This window comes from Lycorma delicatula, chromosome 1 (assembly GCF_047948215.1).
Source record: "Lycorma delicatula isolate Av1 chromosome 1, ASM4794821v1, whole genome shotgun sequence".
Taxonomy (NCBI): Eukaryota; Metazoa; Arthropoda; class Insecta; order Hemiptera; family Fulgoridae; genus Lycorma; species Lycorma delicatula.
In genome coordinates this window covers 203,085,440-203,109,327 of record NC_134455.1, presented here as the reverse complement: position 1 = coordinate 203,109,327, position 23,888 = coordinate 203,085,440, and the positions used below count along the sequence as shown (strand labels likewise).

Here is a 23,888-nt window from a genome sequence, read left to right as displayed (position 1 = left end):
CATGATATTATTTAGTAGGCTTTATTTATATTAATTTCATATTAATGAATTAATTGATGTCACTTTAATTTCAATGTTTAACAATAAAACATCAGTTTTTTCTGCTTAATTGTGGCTATTTTTGTATAAATAATGAATTTTATCTTTTCCCCTGTTATTTTGTAATAAGAGCAATTGTTTTCTTAGTACTTTAGAACACAAGCATGATGATAATATATTGTACTAAAAAAATTATATACAAGTAAATCAATCGTTTATCAATTGTTTTGGTTTAAGTAATGATATTATGACAAACAGAGATGTGTGTCATAGAATTATGGGTTAAAATGTTTAAAATAGGCATGGAGCTATAAGTATTCTGTAACTTGTAGATGTGTTATTACTAATAAAAACAAATAAAATACATAATAACCTATTTTAAAGAGACAACATATCTTGTTAAGAACGGACTGACTAGCATGTCACTTTATCCAGCAGGACTAAGCCCAGACTCCACTGTTGTGTTATATCGTCATCTCTGTCTACAGCCAAACAAAACAACAGTGCTGTGCTCCTTCACGAATATGAACTTAGCTTTGTCAAATATTAAGTAAATTTATAATTAGAATAGTTTTCTAATTAAGAGACAATGAAATCATATAATATAAATATAAGTAAATGTTTGTATCAAACATCATATTGTAAACATGTTCGTAAATTTTTATGGTCTAATGACTTATATAATAGTATCTGTTATCACAATTTGCATAATTCAGTCATAACATATTATATACTGTATTTTACAATTAAATTTTTTTATTTCATAAATTGTCCTATAAGATAATGGTTCATCCTTTTCTTTTTTTTAATGTTTAATTTGTAAATAAAACATTTTTCTAATTTATCAATATTTTTATCATTATTATTAATAATTTCAAGTTCACAATATTTGTTATTTTGTGCTGGTTACTAATAAGATTTTCTGCTATTCATTTTCATATCAATTTAGAAAAACACGATGAGAAACATTAATTTACTTTACCAATGTGGACACATAAGATTCATCACATAATATTTTAAATGCATTCCTTGGATAGTAAACATTAATAATACTTATTTATATTATCAAAATATTTTATTAAGCTTTTTATGATCCCATATACTTCTTAATGAAACATTATTCTTATCACACATATTTATAAATTATTAATGTCATTCTTTCTACAGTTATATACAAATATACATTATTTTTTCAAAAGAATTAAGAATTCTTTTGAAAAATGTTGATTCTCATTTCAAATTTTTCATTTATTCTCTCTTTAACATGTTCAAACCTTAATCTTCACCAAATGGCCTGATATTGCTACTTGTTTTATTCTGCAGATAAAGTTTTTCTGGTGATCCCACAGTCCCATCATAAGGGTTTTTCAGTTAGCTCAAATTGGAAGATAAAAAAAGTACTACATTTTCTACATCAAAATTTGATAAAGATATTTTTCATTGAATTGAAATGCAGATATTTTTCATTGTTTTGTCATCATCAATGCTTAACACTGACTTATTAAAGTACATAAATACACAATTTAATGAAGTATTTTCACACAAAAATTCCAAAAATTAGCCGAAAAAATTACGATAAAAGATATACAAATTCAGAGAGAGAGATATTTCATATCTGATTTCAATCTATCCAATGCTTATGCACTTTTTTAATGTCATTTTTTTTTTTTTTTAATATCAAGGTGTGTTTATCAACCCTGCAAATCTTTAAACAAGGGTTTTTTATAAGGAGCATTTTTTTAATCTTTTCATACTTCAAATGAAAAAAAAAAAACAAAATATAATTAAAAGATAATAATAGTAAATTAATATTAAATTAAGTTAAATGATAAAAAAAGTATTATTTTTAATATTACAAGTCTGTGCCACATTAAAAATGAACGTAACATTTTTTTCCAAAACTTAATAATTTATTTTTATGTTTACTTTTATTTTAATCTTCTAGTCATATAAATGTGTCTAAAGAAACATGATCCACATGAAAAAAGGCATTTTTTATTAATGCAAGAGCAAGACGTCTGCAGCATGATTTGAATAAAAACGAAATATGGAAAAACTACATAATAGATGCTACAGAATGTAGGCTAGGCCTCTTTGAAATGTTATAATAATTTTTTCTAAAGTTTTACCATTCCATTTTATTACATCTTTGAGTGAAAGCTTTATAAATCAAAATATCAGGGTTACCGTATCTATGTAATATCAATATTCTGTCAACCTAAATACTAAGTGACAAAAAAAAACTTCAAACTTTCTTACAAACAAAATATTTTTTTTTGTTTTTAAAATCTTCTATTATAGTTATATAGAAAAAACATTTAACAAGACCACCAGAAGAAATTCTGCCATAATATAAAAAAGAATTATTAAATCAGTCCACTTAGTAACAGTAAAGATAGAACACATTAAAAAAAATATGTTGAATTGAGAAACTTTTTCTTTTTGAAGAAAATGTAAACCCAACTTAGAAATAACAGACAACAAAGAAACAAATAATACTTTTTTACTTCTTTAATTCTTTACTTTTGAAGTGACACCAAAAAGTTCAAAAGTTAAATTAATATTTACGTTATTGGTAACTGTATTTGATGTCAATATCTGAAAGTAAAAATTGAAAGACAAGACAAGCACACTACGAATTCATTAAGTACACTGATATGGAATGAGGTAATCTGCCTAGAAAAGCGTGCATGATGGTTCAAATCGATGACACACAAGTGCATCATCCACACAAAGCATTTATCATCACCAATGCACAAGTGTGTCATCCGCAGCGAATGTGTTAACTATAAAAGTATAATATTCATTTCACATATTTTCATTGTAAAAAAGTTAACTGTTACTGGAAGACAGGCTGTAGAGTTTGTAAAAGCATAAATTAAAAAATGTAAGCAGTAAAATTTAATCGAACTTAGTTTTATAAGGAATTACCTTATGGTTAACTCTACATTAAGTTTTGGCTAAGAATAAATCAGATAATAAATAAAATATAAATTTTCATGAAAATGGATTTTACGAAACGTTTTTTCTTCTTTTTTTTAAATAATTTTTTATTGCATTATTTAAGGTTATAAACTAATATGCTTATCTGCTGATAAAAGCTAACTATTAGTGAAGCAGTACCTAGATTCTTTAAAACTTTGTTAGCAGACATTTAAAGATTCAAAACTTTGAACCCGTTTTTGAAAATAAAACAGTATTAGTATTCATGGATTGAACTATTTTTTTTAAAGAAATACTATGAGTAAATTATTTAAAATTATAAACCAAAAATCATGGCAAGAGTATGCAATATCCTTTTTAAATAAATAAATAAACAGAAAAAATGCAGTTTCCCAGCTCTTTCCTCCTCTTCAGTTTCTTGTAATTAAATACACAATGTCACACATTATTAAAATTTATAGTTATATTTAGAAAAATATATTAAAATATCCATGTTAATTTTGTCAAAGATTTAAGATGTGAATTGCTCAAACTTGGTGCACCAGTATCTGAATACTCATGCTTTAACTATGTATTATCATTATATGTAGCTAGCATAAGATCTGGATTTAATTGTTTCCAATTAATTTACAGTGTCTCCTCTAGATGAGTTACATGTACATTTAGAATTCTGTTTCTCAACATATTATCATTTATAAATAAAATATTTTTTCAGATGTTATAATTAATTTTTATTGTTATTTATTTGTATTACTTCATGATTTCAAAGTTGGTAATTATGTTTAATTTAAATCACATTTTGACTTTACACATTTTAATGTTTCAATGTGTAAATGTTCTTTTACATTCACTGAAATGATGGTAAGTAATAAATGATCTTGATTTTCTATGCATATGATACAGCTTAGATCAAATTATATTTTGTACATTTCATTTCAACAGTTCTTAATGTTAAATATTTTACGATAACACCTTATCAATACAGTAATTTATTATGATTATTAGATTTGTTGTATTTTTGCTTAGTGTATATTTTTATAGAGATTAGTTATTGTACAGTCATATTTATAATGTGGATAAGTTTTATACTTGGCGGTTACAATCTCAGTGGTATTTTTCCATCATCCAGTGCATTCAGAAAGTTGCTGTGCACTGGAATTATGGAAGTATAATGAAAAAACTTTCTTAACTATTACTTTGTATTTTTATTTCATTATTTTATAGAAACGGATATTACAATAACTGAAACAGTTTATATATAAAATATGATGAAAATGACCTCCTCCAACATCAATGCAACATTGCATACATTTCAATTTCTTTTCAAAGCTTTAACCAGTTGATGTAGAGGAATGTCTTGTACATAATGCCATTATTGCAGTTTTTAGTTTGTCAGCTGTGCATAGTTCGTTGCAATAGACTGATTGTTTCACTGACTCCCATATAAAGTAATCTGGGGGAGTCAGATCGGCCAATCGCATAGGCTAGAAACTGATTCATTCACCAAAGACATTTCGTAAAAAAGTCATTGACCTGTTAGCTGTATGCGTTGTGACCCCATCCTGTTGGAATAAAGCTTAACTGATTTCCACTTTGTTAACTGACTAAGAAAGTTTGTTAAAACAGCACAATAACGATCACTATTAACTGTATTTTCAAAAAAAATTGATTCCATAATGTGTGTTCTACACAGACCAACCCAGACTCCAATTTTCACTTTGTGTAATTCATGGGGGTTAGTTGTCATCTACCGTCGTGTATTTTGAGAATTAATATACCTTTCCAGATAAAACCAAGCTTCATCTATAAAAAAAATGTATATCAAGGATACCTACAGAATTTTGGCCAATAAAACATTTAAACCATTGACAATAATTTAATCTTGGTTGACAATAATTTAATCTTCTGGCATGATCTGTAGGTTTCACTTCTTGAATACACATTTCTTTGTAGAGGAAAAGTTTCAGTACTTTTCTTACAGTTTTATGTGCGGTTGCAAGTCTGATATCTTGCTGCTGTGCTAACTTAGGTATTGACTTTAATGGACTTTTGGCTGTAGCATCTGAAATATCCAGCAGCTTCCAATTTGATCAGCAACTTCAATAGAAAGACTGCTGCCCAAAATTTTCCAATAAGAGTATGAATTGCACTGCGGTGAGGAACAGGAATATTTGGAAACTTTTCAGAAAACTTATATTTCACTAAATTAGTATACTTGTCACCTCAATGAAAGACTTGTTCAATGAGAAAAATGCATTCCTGTAACGAAATAATCATTACTTTCTTGCAACTATTGATTCCGACAAAACAAAATGAAACATGTCAAACACAACTCGACAACCAACAGTTGTTAACAACCCTATGTGGGTCGCTGAGCAATGCCCTACATGAGCAACCAACCTAACACCGAAAGAAAAGAATGTACCACATAATTCTAAAGCATACTGCACACTGACCTTCTGAACACACAGTATTTTCTATTTTTATCTATATATTTTTTGTAAAGTCTACTTATAATGTGTACCATATCCGGTTCATTAAGGTATATTATTTTTTGTCCCTGTTTTTTTATTATCAAAGAGAAAATGAACATTCACTTATGGTCTTACAAATAAGAGGAATAGAATATGAGGGAAGAATTCAGAAGTGCTTTTCCTGCTTATGTATGTAAAAAGGAGGTAATTAACATAAGATTCACACATCTCTTAGTGCATTTCTCATTTATTATCAAAATTATTAGGTAGTGGCGTATTGTATAAATATGAAAAAAACAATAATACAATAAATTTGACATGTTTTAAAATAACATTTTCTCAGCAACTAACAACTATAGAGAAACAATTTTCACAATAAAAAATATATCTATTTTCAAGAAATATCAGAAATGAATACTAAATAAAAAATGAAAAATCATAATCATCCAAAATAAATCAGGCCACAGAAATAAAAATCAATACAAGTACTCATAAAAGAGTAAAGCCAACAGTGAAAAATCTACAAACACATCAGATCAGCAAACATTTCTATATACATCTCCTAAATTTTCAGTGACGTGAACAAGCTTCAGTCTTAATTAAAATTATCTTTAAAAACACCCAATAAAGAGAATATTTCAATCATCATCTATAAAAAAGAATCATTTAAACTTCCAAAAGTAAACTAAACATCTACCAGAAGCAAGTATCTACCAATCTTTGAAATAATACATGAAAAAACAGCAGACCTTTGCCTGATCTGGACCTGAAATTAGTTTATTTAGAAACCAGCAGGTTTATAATTTTAGCAGCTAATTAAAAGAAAAAACCACCCTCTAAGGTCTTTAAACAATACAGCTGTCAAGTTCATTATTTTTTATCTCGGTTTGATTTTTTTACATAAATAATCTTCTAATCATTTAAGCTAATTAAAGACAAATAAGGCAATATAACATTTATAAAACACTAATACATATTAACAAAACAGTTCCACTTACCTTATCTAAACATGATATACTCTTACAAGAAAACATAGAATAAAAAGGGACCAGCAAAAGAAACTTACAATTTTTTTTTTAAATTCATGTATATGTGATTATCCAAACCATGACAGCAAAGTAAAAATAAAAAAAATAAGAAGAAAGTACACTCATGGTCACAGGTGTGGGTACTTTGTATCCTTAAATGCATAAATGGCAGTGCAATTCAAAATACAGCAACAAAACTGTACACCCATATAATACTTACAGAAAAAGAACAGGGACTGGAATCTATTCATTTCTTCTAATACACTTCTTCCTGGTAGACTGAACTTAGCCATATTTTGATACCAAAATTTCAGCTATTTTACACGTCCTTTTCATGTTCTAATCCACACCTCCAAACCCATGAGAAAAATTATCATTAACTAAAGTTTCATCATTTATATCATTCACAAACAAAGGCTCTAAAGGATATTCATAAAAAAGAAAAATAAATAAATAAAAACCAGAAACTTAACATATATATAACTGTACAATGCATTCTTTCACAAAATTGGAATTAATGGGAACGAAACTGTAGAAGACCCTACAAAGAGAGTGACTAAATTATCTCAAAAATATATATATCTAATCTTATATTGGCAAAAATTATCTTTAAATTAAATGTAAAGAAAATATGAAATATCAAATAGACACTGAAAAATAAAATTTCCCAAAACATAGATGATACTGATTGCTAAAAAAAAAAAAATAAGAAGTCTCTGCTGCTTTTCTACTTCCTAATATTCATCACAACTGTCTCACCATTCAGGTTAAAGAATCAATATCTACAACTCAGAAGAGTGTAAAATTTGTCAAAAACCTAACTTAAGAGTACACAAAGGATACCTCCTTCACTGCTAAAAATTGCAAGTAACTGCAGTCTCAAATAACATCAGTCAACATCAGGATCCAAGAAAACCAAATGGTTCACAAGCACATTCAAAATATTACACGGAAAAAAACCATTAGATTTGTAGCATAAACTCAAGTAGAGATTTTTGTAAGAGAGGAATAGTAATTATATAGATGAATAATCATATTGGACAGTCAGGTGATACTAAAGCAATTGGTTCAGTTTTTCTTCACAGGTTCATAATGATATAGAAGTTGTCAGACTTCTCTTCCTTTTACGGAGTAGGACTCTGAACTTCATAGACGCTCAAGGGTTGAGAATAATCAGATTTTTTTTTTAATTATTAGACTCAAATTAAGCTCCAGATTCAGCTTGATACCAGTTAAAAATGCAGTAAAACGATGAACTTCAGTGGTGATACTTTGGAAAGCTCAGTTCATAACAAAATTTTACAAACTTCTCAATGAATTATCCCTAAAGATTTTGTTAAATTTCTTCTTAGAATCTATGACCCAAATCTTAATCAAGTAGTCTAGTTACTGGACTGCATGTTAGGAATCATTTAAAAACTACCCTATGCTTTTTTAAGTTCCAAAATGTAAACTAATGACAAAAACCCTGTCATGAGAAAAAGGCTGTCTTACTTGTCGAATTGAGTGATCACAGAACTACTGTTGATGCTAATACAAATTGCATATTGTTAAAAAATGTTCAAAGTTATAAAAAGATGATGTGGGATGCTATCTTGTGGGATTTTGTTTTTTTTTTCATAATGATATATGCCCAAACATGGCAAATTACCCAGTGAGGTAACCGGAAAAATTTTGTTGGAAAATTTTCAATCATACATCATCTATAGCTGTAATTTAGTTCCAGCAATTATTTTCTTTTTCACCTCAAACAGTGGCTTGCATCACAAAGGTTTGATAATGACAACGAATTGAAAAATGTTGTTACTGTGTGGTTTAAGACACTAGCAGCTGAATTTCTTGAAGAGGGAGTGAAGAAGCTAGTGAAATGCTACGAAAAATCATTGAGGTTAAAGGGAGCTATGTAGAACAGTAGTAAATAAATGTAGTTTTTATGCATAAGTAATAAAGTTTGTTCAAATTTTTTAGTTATGTTTTTATTTCAAAATGGACCTTACTTTAAAATCATACCTCATGTATAATTATAAATAAAAACACATGGGAATATCCAAATTTACTCACCAAGCAAAGAACAGACACTTTTTGTACACTCAAAACTTTTCTGACTTTCTGAAGTAGCCCCAAGAACACAAGTGGGCATAATAAATATTTAATAATGATGGAAAACTTAGCAATTGAAGATATACCTCAAAGTGAAAAAAAAACTATTTGATCTTGTAGCAAACAGAATCAATTTTGTCCTAATGAAAATTTATTATCAAACAACATGCCCAAAAATTAATGCCAACTACAAATAGGGATATTACCACATAACTAACAGTGGTATATCAACCTTAGAACACAACACAATGGTTTTATTAATATTTAAACTTAATTTCATCTAATGGATTGTTTTTTGAAGTGCTAATCAGAAGCAAAATTTACTGTGTATGTAAATAGACATTTTACGTCTGAATTAATGCATTGTCAATACTAGAAAATAATTCTACAGAAAAATGGAATTTTTTGAGAAGATTCCATTAGAACTCATAACTATTTTCAAAAGTTGATAATAAATTACTCAATAAAAGAAGGCTGGCTACTTAAAAATAAAAGTAAATAAGGCAAACGGGATAATTTTTAACAGAATAATTTATATCAACTTCAAACCTTAATTTCTCTTTGGAAGAACAATTCTTAAAAACTGCAATATTTATACATAATTAATCCAAATAAGTAAACAAACATTCTTAGTTAAATATAAATTGTATACATTTTTATGCATGCTATAACATTTCTGGAAAGTAAGAATTTTAAAATTATAACAACTGTCAAATATTAACATTTATGTTAATTGATCAATGATCACTGATCAATGAAAAGCAATAACAAATTACCCTGAGAATAAGAGGGTTACTTACAAAAGAAAAAATATGTGATATAAAAACAATATCATATTTAAGATATTACATTTTAAATATTTACAACATATAACTGAATTTGATTCCTCTTATAATCAAATAAGAGAAATAACTTGTAAATTGACCATAAAAAACTAAACTTAGAATAATTTATTTTTAAAGTCCATTGGAAAAAATAAATAAGGGATTTAATCAGTTTATTAAAAAAATTCAAGCCTCCAAAAATTTCAGCGACCAAATAGTTGTCTTTACTCGCTTACAGCCCAACTATTCAGATAGATAACAAACATCTTAGAAATGCTACAGTGAACAATGAATAATTAATTCAAAATAACAAGAATTTTAAATAATTACTGAGGTGGCTCAGTACAATTTTATCAAATATTATTGAGAAAATATTAAAATACTGCCTATTACCTGTACAATAACATAAAACACCCGATAACTGTATTATACCTATCACTGATGAAACAACCCAAAAATGTGCATCACATAATGATCATAGCATTGAATAAACTGATGAATGAAAAATAATCATCAATGTAAATTTCTTATCATACAACCTACTATTCACCTCTCTTCATTTTTCATAGTGAGTAATTACTACCTACTATTCTGTTGTACTGAAAGTCAACGTTTCTTTGGGATTACAAATTTTTGATTGTAGGCTAAGTCATTCTTTATTTAGTGGCACTGAACTTGATCAATCCAACTCCAAGTATTTTCATTCTTTCTCTTTAACTGATAATATAATAAATAGAAGATTATTATAAAAAAATAACTATTAACAGTATATTATAAAATGATGATTAAAATATGCTAACGATGCCCAAACAGAAGATAACAAAATTCAGTAGTCGCAATTCTTTTTTAAATTTTATATTATTTTGTTTATTTGATTTATTACTTTTATGTTATAATATAAATATATCATCCTGACATTAGCAATATTTACTTATTATCTAAATAAGTAAATAATCTTATATTCAAATTTTGAAAATTTATTTATTTTTTTAATTAGTCAAATATAATTACTTTTTTAGCTACTGCAAAATAATTACTTTCTTATTTTCATAAATTCCAAACATTTTATCATAAAAAATTTTATTATATTTCACCTTATATAAAATTCATTCAAGCTGTGTAACTGACCAAATTACAATAATCAATCATTCTAAATGATGAAAAAAAAAAGATTAATGACATATTAATTTAAATATTCTCATATAAAAATAAATATATATACTTTTATAATAATACATTTTTCACTATCAAATTGCTCCAAATGCTGAAGGTTTTTTTTCACTTAACATAGTTTTTTTTTTATTTTATTGGCATTAATGTAACAATCGTTAAACATATTTTTAACACAAGATTAACATGTATACATAAATAAATATTGTCTTCAAACTTTTTTAAGTTGTAAAAAGTATTCTAGGAAAAGAAATGCTGACACATCAACAGTCAAACAATTTTTTGAACGCTAACTGTTGCATTTAATAGGATATTTATTTTTCTAAAATCATTAACAAAATTGTTTAAGTATTTAAAAAAAAAGAGATGATGAACATGCCCAATATTCTTCTCTGTAAAATTTAAATAAATTGTCCTATTCAAAAACTATGTCAAAATGCATCACTTTATGTTTAAATTAAAATTTGATGGATATTCTGCCACAACAGAAATTTAAAATTATATAATAAGACCGAAAATCAGATTTTTCTAATATCTCAGTAAATGATCGCATGCAATTTTTTCCCTATTCTTTTCCCTTTCCAATGAATTAATATAATTAGTTCATACTTATTTAAGTCATCAAGCATTAAAGCAAAACTGTCTGAGGTTCATATAATACACAGGCACACGTGCAAGTGCACATACACACAATTTTTATCAAAACGCATCCTACCAATAGAATAATTTAATAAATAAGTTAAAATGTCTTATCACATTCACTATCTTATTTAATTTTTTTTTTATCTGCTTAAGTTTTTATTAATGTCCTCTATCAGCAGTAACAAATTTTTTTTTAATATAAAATATATTAAAAATTATGATATGTTAAAAATCAGAAGAAATAAACATGCTCTCTGTCACATCTAAGTAAAACCATTAAAAATTTTTTAATTAGAAACGGTTGAAAAAATTTACTCTTTTACTTTGTAACTTTCAACATTAATATAAATCTAATATTTTTAATAAAAACTTATGTTGCTGAAACACATAACAAAAGCACTTCAACTGTAAATAAAAAGGAATTAATAAGTGTATAAGGAAAGAAGTAAGCAGTAATTGTACAATAACAAGGCATTGGCCAGAAAAATGATAATTTTGATTAAAAAAAATTATAAGAATTGTAAAACCAAAATGTTGTTCAGAAGATGTCATACCTTAGATACTAGCAAGTGGAAATTGTGAAGTATATACATAAAATGTAATCAACCTCTTCAGGTGTACTTCACAATGAAGCCTTTTAATTATCTAAATGAATTATATATTTAATTTAATATAATACAATTTATATATTTTAACACCTGCTAGTTAAATCTGAAATGATTTTAAGGCTGTAATTTGATATGCTGTCATTTATTTCAATACAGATTAAATTAAATTCCTTAATTTTTTTACTCTTACTCTTTTATAACTTGTAATTTTTTGTGTCTGTAATTGGTTTCTATTTTTCTAAATTAAAACCCAGCATTACAATGCATATTAATATGCAAATGCAATAGTCTAGTACACTTTACACATACTTTTTAAAGTAAAATGTAAGAACTAGTTGTAAAAAAATGATGAGAACATATTAAATTTTGTTATGTTAAGTAGCATTTTCATAGTTTTTCTACATCTTCACCTTGTTATCAATTTATATGTAATATATTATTATACTTTATAAAATAATGGTATGTTTTTGTCTAGTATATTATGTAATATATACATGTACATAACATACGAATGAACAGGCCATGATGAAAAAGGAAATTTAGCATAATTGACAAAGTTTATACAGTTATACTATAAGATAAAATAATTATTATCTAATTTATAAATCATTAATAAGCTGACGTTGTGGAAAATCTATACAGATGTTAAACAAAAAAAAAAAAAAATAAATAAACTATAGTAGGTATTCTAACAATTTTTTACTGTCTGAAAAAACATTATGATTAATTTAGCACATATGATAAGTTAATTGAAACTGTGTTCAAAGCTTGTGTGTATGGGAATATAGATTGGAAATTTCTACCAAAAAATGCCAAATTAATAACTATACAGTGGAAAAGAAAGCTAAAAATAGTAGGTTAATAGGGTATTAAGGAGAATTTACAATACAAACTAGACATACCTAGTCTCATAGTGAAATTTTACTGCACATGATAAATGAAAACCAATCTTTATAACCCGCTTGCCAAACTCTCATGATTAATCTACTCATTGATAAGTAAATGCCATCTCTGTATTGAAACATATTTTTGTATAAAAAAAATTGTTAGTTTTTAAATTTTCTACACACAATATAAAAATATAATAATTAAAATATTTCATACACACAAAATAGGAGTACAGATTACACGGACTCATAGTCAAAATATTTTTAGAATTTTTAAGTTTATAAGTTTGGGTTTTTGTACATTAATAATAATGGATTACTAATAGTTTATTTTAATGAATGTTGGAAGGGAACTGAATATTAAGTTCAACAATGTAAAAATAAACATTTAAACGAAGGGTATGTACAGCAGAAGTTAACAAGGAATAGATAATATTTACTTATTAAATAGATTAATTTTTGTAAGAAGCTATGTAGGTTGGTTTCGACAACATATTGTAAAGGATAGCAATAAAATCTGTATCTCCATGTACAACTATCATTTCCCTCTACAAATCCTGTTAACCAAAAAATCTATTAATTAAACCAATAAATAATAAATATTGAAAATTCTTGTTGGTTTGTTACAGTAAAGTAAAGAAGAATGTAACAGATGAAGCACATAATAACACAATTACAATTAAATATGTATATATTACAATAAAACTGTTTTACATAGTACAATCAAGAGTGGAGAAAGAATTTATTAACAGAAAACTGTGAATTTAAAATGAGTATATAGTACTAGCTGCTATTACATCAATTAAAAAAAATAAGTTAAAAATATTGAAATGTAATTAGAATGCGAATGATGAAAAAAAATTCTAATAATAAATATAATTCACGCTTGTAATGTTTTACACAATTAACATCACTATTCCATACAACAAAACACTGATTTTTAAAAAAATTCTTACAAAATATTTCTTAATTTCATTTTTAAAGATAATCTAATAAAGTCTTTAGATAAACAATAAATAAGAAACTAGAAAAACAAAATACCTCCATGTCAACACACGTACCAGATTCCTATGCTAGAGGGTATTACTGAAAATAGAATAACTCATTACCTTGTAGAACAAAACTTTCTTACTGAATCAATTTTAATTATCTTGTTTTTACTTCCGCCCGATGGAAAGAGAGATATTTTAAAAAAGCCATATAATAATAAAGTAAAAGGTAGAAAAATATCCATTAAAGTATTCTATTATAAACAAATGTTATCTAATACACAAGAATAAATAATAATGGATAGGGGAAAAAAGAAATATTTTTGCAACTAGAATCATTATAATTGATATAGTGACTTTTACTGTAAAATATTTAAATGATCAGATAACTTACAATTAAAAACAATGACTAACATAAATATGGCACACTTTACATTGATCTGAAGTAACCATTCTCTAATAAACAACAGCAACAACAAACATTGCAAAGATGAAATGTTCAAAATTTACTATAAACAGTTCTGACAAAGAAAATATGGTTATTTTGTTTGTAAGGTAGTTTTATAAACATTAAAGATGCAGGTGTCCTACATGAATAATAAATAATTTTCAAACAAAATAGACAAAAGAAAAATTTACATTAGTAAAACTACTACAATTGAATTCCAAATTAAAATAGGTCTAAGATATAAAATAAGAATATTCCATTGATCTCTATAAGAATTTTGGCAGATCCTCCCACCAATCCAAAAAAAAATAATGATTAAGACTTCCTAATACAATCACAGTAATGTTTGTCATCAAAGAAATCCAAAAATTTCACAATATTTTATATTTCTGCTAGAATTATCATAACTAATTTGAGTGTTATTTTCTGCATTTTCTAACATTGTCTCTCATGATCATGACAATAAGGATAGGTAGTGAGAGAAGCTTCTTAACATCACTATTTATTTTATGAACCCAACTCAAGACGACTCAGTACTAAAGGTAGTTATGAGAATGGAGGTACCTGAAATGCATCTACCACGAATGTAAGAGTTACAAAGCTAGGAAAAACAGAAAATAAAACTCAAATCAAAGAAACCCAATTTAATAGAAATTCTCACTTATTATAAAACAAAACTTAGAAAGGATATCTAACATAGAAGATTTTTAAAAAGGTAAATAATCTTTATTATACATCCTTGCAATAAATTAAATGTGCACCTTCAGTAAAATTCAATCTGCATTAAATAATGATAATAATCTAATTAATTCCCTAATAAATTTCAATTAGTTACTTTAAGTATTCTTTTAAACAAAATGCACAAGAAAATAAATTGAAACCTATGTGTAATAGAGTTAATAATTTACACTGGTTTGACTTTTATAATAAGATGGAAGAACTTTTTCATTTTTTTAAATTCATTATTAAATCAGTAAAAAAGAATCATAACTGACATTAAAGAATAAATAATGAAATACAAAATTATCTGATCACATTGAAAAAAAATATTACTTGTCAGAATTACCTAATTTCCCTAATTGTTAGAAATTTAATAGCAATTGACAGGGAACAAATTACAGTGCGTGTTGTATTATCTGTAATATCTGAAGAAATGCATAAAAATTTCTTTCTACTCGATCTTAAAATGCAAATTCAGAATTTTTAATAATCTTCCAATCTTTGCTTTAAAAATAACAGTTATCACATCTGTAACACAAACTTTGTGATTGCAAAAGCTAATTAATAACTAAAATGATTTTAATTCCTTAAATCTGATGAACTATCTAATCAAGTTTGCTTGTTTTGTCATAGTAAAAAATTTTCCCTACTAAAAATCAACAACAGGTACCTCTATGATAAATAGTTGTAACTAAAATTAATATAAATCATAATAAAAAACCAATTTACACGCTCAATGAGCAAAAAAGGCAACAATTATATATTCACTAGTTTTATTGACATAATGATACAATTTACATAAGATATCTAATAATATGAATAAAATTAAAATAACAATAATAATACAGTTTAAAAATATATATATATAATTTATCACATTAAATAAAATAACGGTGGTTTCGTTGAATCTACATTAACAAAAACTATACAATATGTGTGTGCACTTTTTTTGTAAATTTATAATAATCCTCAAACAAGTTATTTATTTAAATTTTATCAGGGTTAGTAAACAAAATTACAACAATTGCATTGCAATCAATGTTAATTGTTACATTTACTAAAAAAAAAGTCATCACATGCTACACATAATACTCATGCAATTTATATATAAGTATATAATACACATGAGATTAATAACCAACTATAATATAACTATAATCATAAAAGAATTTAAAGATGACTAAACGTTTCTACACTCATGCACTGCCTGAAACATTACCAAAATACTGTTTAAGATAACATAACACAATATATTAATAAAAAACATAAGCACACCTTCATGTATTGCATTATTTTAAAGCATGTGCATGTGTAAAAATGTAAATAAACATGAATGTAAGATGAAACACATATGTAACAATATGACACTTTTGCTATGTCCTACATTGAAAATAAAACATTTAAGAGATCTCTAAGTAAAATAATATATTATTGACTAATCGTCAGATAAAAAATATGTTAATACATATAATATATAAATTCAATTTAAATCACTAACAGTATAATATAAAAAAAAAATAACAAAAAATTTAAGTACAAAAATACATTTTAATTCTGATGATCATTGTTCTGTGGGCAAATGAAAATATAAAATTTGTTCAATAATACAGTTTAACAATAATTGTGCAATTTCCAATTTACTTTATTGTACAGCATCATTGTCAACTGGTAATAATTCTCAACTTAAAAGGAATTTGTTACTAGATACTTCAACATGGAAACACGATTCTTACAGTTGTACTCTCTTTTTCTGTTTAGCCTCTGGAACCACCATAAGGTATAACTTCAGAGGATGAATGAGGATGATATGTATAATGTAAATGAAGTGTAGTCTTGTACAGTCTTAGGTCGACCATTCCTGAGATTTGTGGTCAATTGAAACCCAACCACAAAAAAACTGGTATCCACGAACTAATATTCAAATGCGTATAAAATTAAATGCCTTTACTAGGATTTGAACCTTAGAACTCTCGACTTTGAAATCAGCTGATTTGCAATGAGTTTAACCACTAGACCAACCTTACAGTTGTAGTAAAAGAAAAAAATTATGTAACATAGTACGTCAGTTGACAATGAAGTGTAGATGGTACATTTTAAAACACATTAAAAAATTAATAAAAACATTATATATGAGCAAAGAGATAATACCATGTTGTAGGTAAAAAAAATATACAAATGAATTAAGAAAAACTTATTCAGACCTTTCCTTCACTTTTCCACCCTGCAATAGTATACATGAGCATTTCTGTATATTTATATTAAACATCCCACACATACCTTTAGATGTAAATAATGTTCATGTGAGCACACACAAAAATTTCTCAAAGGTCAATGTTTTAAATGAAGTAAAAAACAAACATAATAAAATTTATATACAAAACTGTAACATGCATGGGCAAAATTAATGCTTTTAAAATTATACTGTGAACTGTAAGGCTCATTAATATATCTTTTTACTTAACAAATAAATGTATTTATTGTGAATAAAACAAATAATTATTGTACATGTCAGTCTTATAAATTTAATGTATAATGGTCCTTTGTTGTCAAGTATCACTTGTACATATTGTAGATTATGCAACAAAAATGAATAAGCTCAGGATTAATAGATAATATCAGTTTAATCACAGCATCCAGATTAAATGAGTAGAATATTCTAAATTGGGGTTTTACAAAATAATTGTCAGACCAAATAAAGAAAAGATTTTAATTAATTACAGGCCAACAAATACAAAATATTTTTAGAACTTAACACAAACCAAATTTATGTTAATTCATTAAATAAGAAATAGAGTAAAAATTACTTTCACACAAAAGCATAAAAATAACATTATTTAGATTATATATTTATGTATAATACATGAAACTGATGCTATTGAAGCTGTTACATTCAAAATAACAATGCAAAACAAGTATTCCATTAGGTGAACGCAAAACATTTAGCATTACCTAATAGTATACTTACCTTATCTACTATGAATGTTATGAATTGAATGAATACTAACAACACATAACTGCAAACATAGCTCTCTAAAGCATAAATTCAGCAATTTTTAATTTTATTTTGACCATCTGGGTAAAATGAACCTTACTGATCCTGAGTTTACTCACTTTCTGGTTCAACTCCTATCACAGGTACTACTTTACAGCTTCACTTCCTTATTAAGTTGTTTTTAACATCTTAAGGTGAATATTAGGAGTGACATTATATATAACCCTTAATATTATTTTATCTTTTTCATTAAGGGTAATAAGTTTATTATAATATCCCATATTTATATATATATATATATATATATGTGTGTGTATATATTTATACAAATATTAAAAAATTAACATCACATTGGTATGTAGTGCAAGTAAATGAGTGTGTAATGTGTATGGACGTATACACAAGTGTGCGCTTGTATAAAAACACATTCATATAACTATATTAAGTAATGGCAAGACTCAATGTAAAAAATATCTTAGAAATAACTAAATGCAGCAAATAACATTTTAAAAAATGTTTCTGTTTCCTATAAAAACAAAAATAAATATATTAAATAGATGCAAATTGTGAAGATGAGTTGTATTTTAGATAAGAGAAATAAATAAATACAACAGATAATAATAATAATAGGCAGTAGGAAGTTACAGTAGAAACTGTTAATGGTATCTGAAATAATTAAAACAAGTACATAAAAAATAGAATGAGAAGGTTAATGATTTAGTGTGCAATTATTGTATTTGAAGTGCAGTTATATAAAAAAGACAGATTAAAAGATAAGTCATAATAGAAAAAAGCTCCAATAAGAATATTAAAATTACACGTAAACCTATACAAATCAAACAAGCTGATTACATCTCTATTCCAATAAACCAGAAGCAACCCTAAATAACGTAATAACAACAAAAATAAAAACTATCTATAAAAACAAAACACCATAATTAAATATCAACAGTATTATGTAAAATATTTATACATTTTATAAATGTAAATATAGTGTTTAATTTCTAAAGTATCAGACAATACCAATGATTCTATGATGAACAATGTTTTTACTAAAAGTAATTAAGTAATCCAAGAAATTGATAATAAATTAAATAAAATCACACAACCTACAGTTACATTTAAAATTGGATATTTTTACAAATATTTCTAAAATATGAAATAAAAGTTTATACTAGAAAATTAATGATGAAAAGAAATGTTCCTTAGAATTATTTTCAATGAAATCAAAAAGTTGTTAAAGAAAATAATTTAAAAAAGAATAAAATGTAAAAATTATTTTCAAAATAATCACTAAAAAAAATAAATAAATAAATATATATATACACCTGTATGACTTTATATACAGGTGATTTAATTCATAATGAATAAAATAAACTACAGGACTAGTCATTTTAATTTTGGCTAAGATGATATGAAAAGTATATTACTATATAAAAGACTAGTGGCATTATATATCTACAGTGCTGTCATCTCGACTAACCTCTTGTAGTAAATCCTGAGCTGCAATCGCCTTCAATACATTCTTCTTACTAGTTTCTTGAATTTCACCTCCTAATAACAGTTCATCCAGAATGAAGTATGCCTTCTCAAAATTAAATATTATATCCAGCTCACAGACCTAATCAACATAAAAAAATGTCAGATAATAAAAAATCTAAATGCGTTTTTAACAAAAAGGAAAGATTTTGTTGTCTTAATTCGAACAACTGAAATTGAAATAGTTTATACAACCGGCTACACAGAATCAGACAAGGTTCCAGCAGCCTGAAGGATTGTTTTTTGTTTTTATATATAATAGCAAGTTTATCTGTAATGCTTGAACACCTGATAAAATCAGCTTTAATTTTTAATTTTTTTTTTTTTTTACAAAACAAACTCAACTCTGGCATTGAAAATTTTACAGGAGGATGTATGTAAATACATTTGTAGTAAGTATGTTGGCCAGTTTTTTGTTTGATAGCCCTGAACTCAATGGAATGAGGATGAAATTTTTCACAATGATTTCTGTATACATGGGATTGATTGATTGATTACATTTAATTTTAGTCAAAACTGGTCAAGGAAGCAAGATGTTACAGAGATATGGGGGAAATAGTTTTTTTTACCATTTCTAGATTCAAAGTTCTCCTGGGACTTTCATAACCTATTCTATTTGAGAAAGTAATGGAAAAAGTTCATATAAACATAGTCCTAAAATGTTTTATTCGTGAGTTACGACTAGAGAAAAATGTCATAGCTGAAATCTTTCACAATCCGTGTAAACAAAGCATTTTAAGACATACGTTTACTTGAACTTTTTCAATTACTTTCACAAATAGAATAAGTTATGAAAGTCTTCAGAGAATTTCGCGATACATCCTGTATTAGTATGTCATTTTGGTTATGTATTTGGGCAATTCAATTCAGGGGTGTGGGATATCAAGAATATTTTTATTTTTTGGCTTTTTTCAGTGGTTATCATTTTGCCAGATATTGTTAGACTAGATAGTACACAAATTTCTATAAAATTTTGTTCTGTGTTAAAATATCCAGATTATGGGTATTGATGTCATTTAATTTTGTTTACCATTGGTAAAAGAGATGGGGAGATGAGATATATTTCACATCATGAGTCCCACATATCAAAATTTTACTCAAAATAATAGAATAACGTTTTACATAATCCAATTCTTTTAGGAGTCTTAAATACTTTTTGTTGAACAAAATTTCCAGTATATAATAAACCTGTCAATAATTGTAGCAAATAGACAGTATTATTTATAATGGTACATACAGACTGATGAAGTTACAAACTAAGGGCTTATTAATAAATCTACCTTCAAAGTTATAGTCTGCCAAGGGCAAAGTCCTCCAGGTAACCAGAGTTGAATTCAAATTTTATCTGGATTTATCGAAAAACTTATGCAACTCTTTGTTTTTACATTAATGCTACTTCAGATATTTTTCCATTTTATTTCCTTCAAAAACATAAAATTACAAGTAAATAAATTGACTTTTTATATTCCATACACCCATATTTTCTTTCCCATACACAACCAACAATTAACTATATCTTTTATTATAATTCAGTTTTATACAAAATTATTTATTTTATGAAATAATATATTTTATTTAAAATCATTTAATTTATATGATTCAATACATGATGTGAATTTTTATACTGATTAGCTTTTATCAAAGTTTTTATTAATGAAAAGATAATAAGGTATTTTATGTATGAAGTAAGAAATCTTAATATAATGATGTTAATCTCACCATAATTTTCGATGCCCTTGTTACTGTAACCTTCAACATGCTTGCTTAATTCAAGAACATAGCCAGCCTGGTGTTAACAATATAACTAAAAAAGAACTGAACTCGCCCACATCAATATAAGTAGCTCCTAAAATATTATTACTAAGCAAATATTTATATTAATAATTATTATAATGCATTATGTTTATTACTAAACATTTATTGTGGAACTAAATGAATTCAAAAGTTTTTGATTTGCATTTTCCTACACAATGAAAGACAGAGGAATAACTTAAATTTTCAGTTATTTAAATTCAAACTAGTCCCCGTGACTAAAATATTAATATCTGTAGGGTACACAGTATATATTGCTGAGTTGCTGAGAAAAACTACTTCACCATTTCCATGACAGCTTTAAAATTGATTTAAGCATTACCAAAATAAAATGTACTGCACTTGTGCTGCAAGTAAATAAAATATTCAAAGAAAGACTTTTTAGACATTTAAAGTCAAAAAATCAATTAAGTTATTAACATATGAAACTGTAAAAATCATTAAAATTCATTTTTAGAACAATTCTACTTATTTAAACTTATCAGATTTTTATAATGTATGACAGGTAATGAATCAAGAAAGACATGAACATGTATGAGTAAAAATTACAATTCAGCAAGCGCAGAGAGGTTATAAGTCATGCAACTACCATTCAGTACCAAAAGAGCCATTACACAAAAAATGATAAAATAATCACTTTTTTTAATATATCAATGCAATACTTACACTTCCAAAGTATTTATCAAGCAATTCAACGTAGCGATGAATAATCTCTAATGTTAATAGTTCATTGTCATTCTGTTCAATGGCACAACAAAAATATAAACTGGCATACCTGAAAAATAAAATACTGACATAATTACAACAAAACATAAGAAAATCTGAATCAAATGGAAACAATAAAAAATTTGAGAAAAAATTATAACTGGAAAATGACACATTAATGAGAGCAAAAAGATTCTAAATTGTTTGGATCAATATCAAAGTGGTCAACTCTGAACCATTAACCTGTACTTTTTTATTTTGTAATTTACTTCTCCTTGGAGCCGGACCTGCTTTGAATATGAACACAGTCCCAAGGGAAAATCAGGGAGAATTCACCCTGTACTTCTTTCACCATCATTGTGTGGATAATTCTGATCAACATCTACTACATCTTGGGCCATACTTGTTTGGTCTGCAGCACAGTCACCATTATGTTATTAGGGGTAAGCATTTAAATATGCCAAACTCTCTCTCATTCATGGTTCCCTTTGCCCCAGAATCTGTTACACTCAAACACCGTGTGTTCTGCGGTGTCCTTCCTTCTCCACTCACTTGACAAAGGGTCTCAATGTCCACGCGCACGCGCGCGCCCACACACACACAGAGAGAGAGAGAGAGCGAGTGGGAGGGGGGATGCTTTAAAGCAACTGTGACCAGACAAGAACTGTTCACTCATATCCCAGTTCCCCATGCTTGCAGTCCAGCCAATTCTCGAGGCCTGGAATCAGTCTGTAGGTCCATTTACCCTTTATCAACTGAGCCCATCTCTTCTGCCACCTTCAAACAAGTGATGCCTCTACATCTGCTTTACTCCATCATACCACTATGGTGGTATATGATGGAGTCCTTCAAATTTCACTTCCGGAGGACATTACTGTGGTCGGCTATGCGGATAACACAGTACTCGTACTCGGGCCTACCACAGAGAGAGATTGTGGACAAAATTCAGGCTTTGTATACTAGTATCAGCACTTGGATGGCTGGGGTTAGCCTTGGGATGGCCCCTGCACTGCAAAGATGGAAATAGTCCTTATCACCTTTAAGAAAAGACATCAAACACTGTCATTGGAACTGGTGGGAAGGGGGGTTGATTCCAGAATGGTCATTCTGGAATACCTTGGCGTTTGGATTGATGTCCAATTGAGGTACGGAGTCCACGTTATGGAAAGTTGTGAGAGAGCGGAGAGGACAATGCGTGTGATTGCCATCTTACTTCTGAACACCAGGAGGCCTGGAAAACTCAGGAGGAGGTTATTATCAAGTGTGGTGTATTCTTCCCTCTTATACAAGGCAGAAATCTGGGCAGATGTTCCCGAGGTATAAAAGGTATATGGGAATACTTGCTGCGCTGCATAGGAGATGCTGCCTTTGGATTTCGGCAGCTTATCATACAATCTCAAGAGAGGCTGCAGAGGTGCTGATGGGTGTTATGCCAATTGCTCACAGAAGGAAGCGTAGAAAATTAAGGATGCTTCCTTCTTTGGTGAAGAAGAGATTGATTGTGGTCAATTTACAAGAGTTGATAATACTTCGCAAGAATGTTGGGGAACGGGAGAGAAAGGTTGGTGGACTTACCGTCTGACTGGGAATGTAAGAAGTTGGTGCGGTAGGACTCAAGGATCAACTGATTATAGTCTTATGCAATTCCTGGCCGGGCATGGTGGTTACTGGTTGTATCTTTTTACATTCACTCTTGACCATTCAAACCGTTGTCTAGCCTGTGATGTGGAGGAAACTCCGAACCATGTATTCTTCTGTTGTACAAGGTTTCAGGATGCGCGGAGGTGCATGCTGGATGCCCTGGGTCGGGTGGACATGTTCAGACCTGAGGATTTTCAACAGATAATGCTTTAGGGTGTGAAGCAGTGGACTATTATTGCAAATTATAATAGAAAAGTGTTAGAAGAACTTAGAAACACAGAAAAAACTTGTAGGAGATGGCGAGCATTGGTGTGGCCTGCAAGGGAA

The 23,888-nt window shown here is 27.5% G+C and overlaps 1 protein-coding gene across 6 annotated transcripts in view; it reads right to left on the bottom strand.

Annotated features, from left to right (window-relative positions):
• The window catches only part of AP-1sigma (AP-1 complex subunit sigma-2), a 111,696-nt gene that overhangs the window by 66,218 nt on the left and 21,590 nt on the right, over nucleotides 1-23,888 (bottom strand). For 4 of the 6 annotated variants that reach the window (XR_012757017.1, XM_075370739.1, XM_075370722.1 and 1 more), the window contains exons 3-4: nucleotides 21,882-21,990; nucleotides 19,348-19,485 (exon numbers count right to left, since the gene is read on the bottom strand). Coding sequence is in view for 5 of the 6 variants with exons in the window: in XM_075370739.1 (XP_075226854.1) it covers nucleotides 19,348-19,485; nucleotides 21,882-21,990 (247 nt within the window). In the remaining variant the exon portion in view is untranslated. Of the gene's footprint in view, nucleotides 1-12,797; nucleotides 12,840-15,657; nucleotides 16,080-19,347; nucleotides 19,486-21,881; nucleotides 21,991-23,888 lie in introns of those variants that run through there. The other 2 variants (XM_075370758.1, XM_075370751.1) reach the window with 2 other exon arrangements.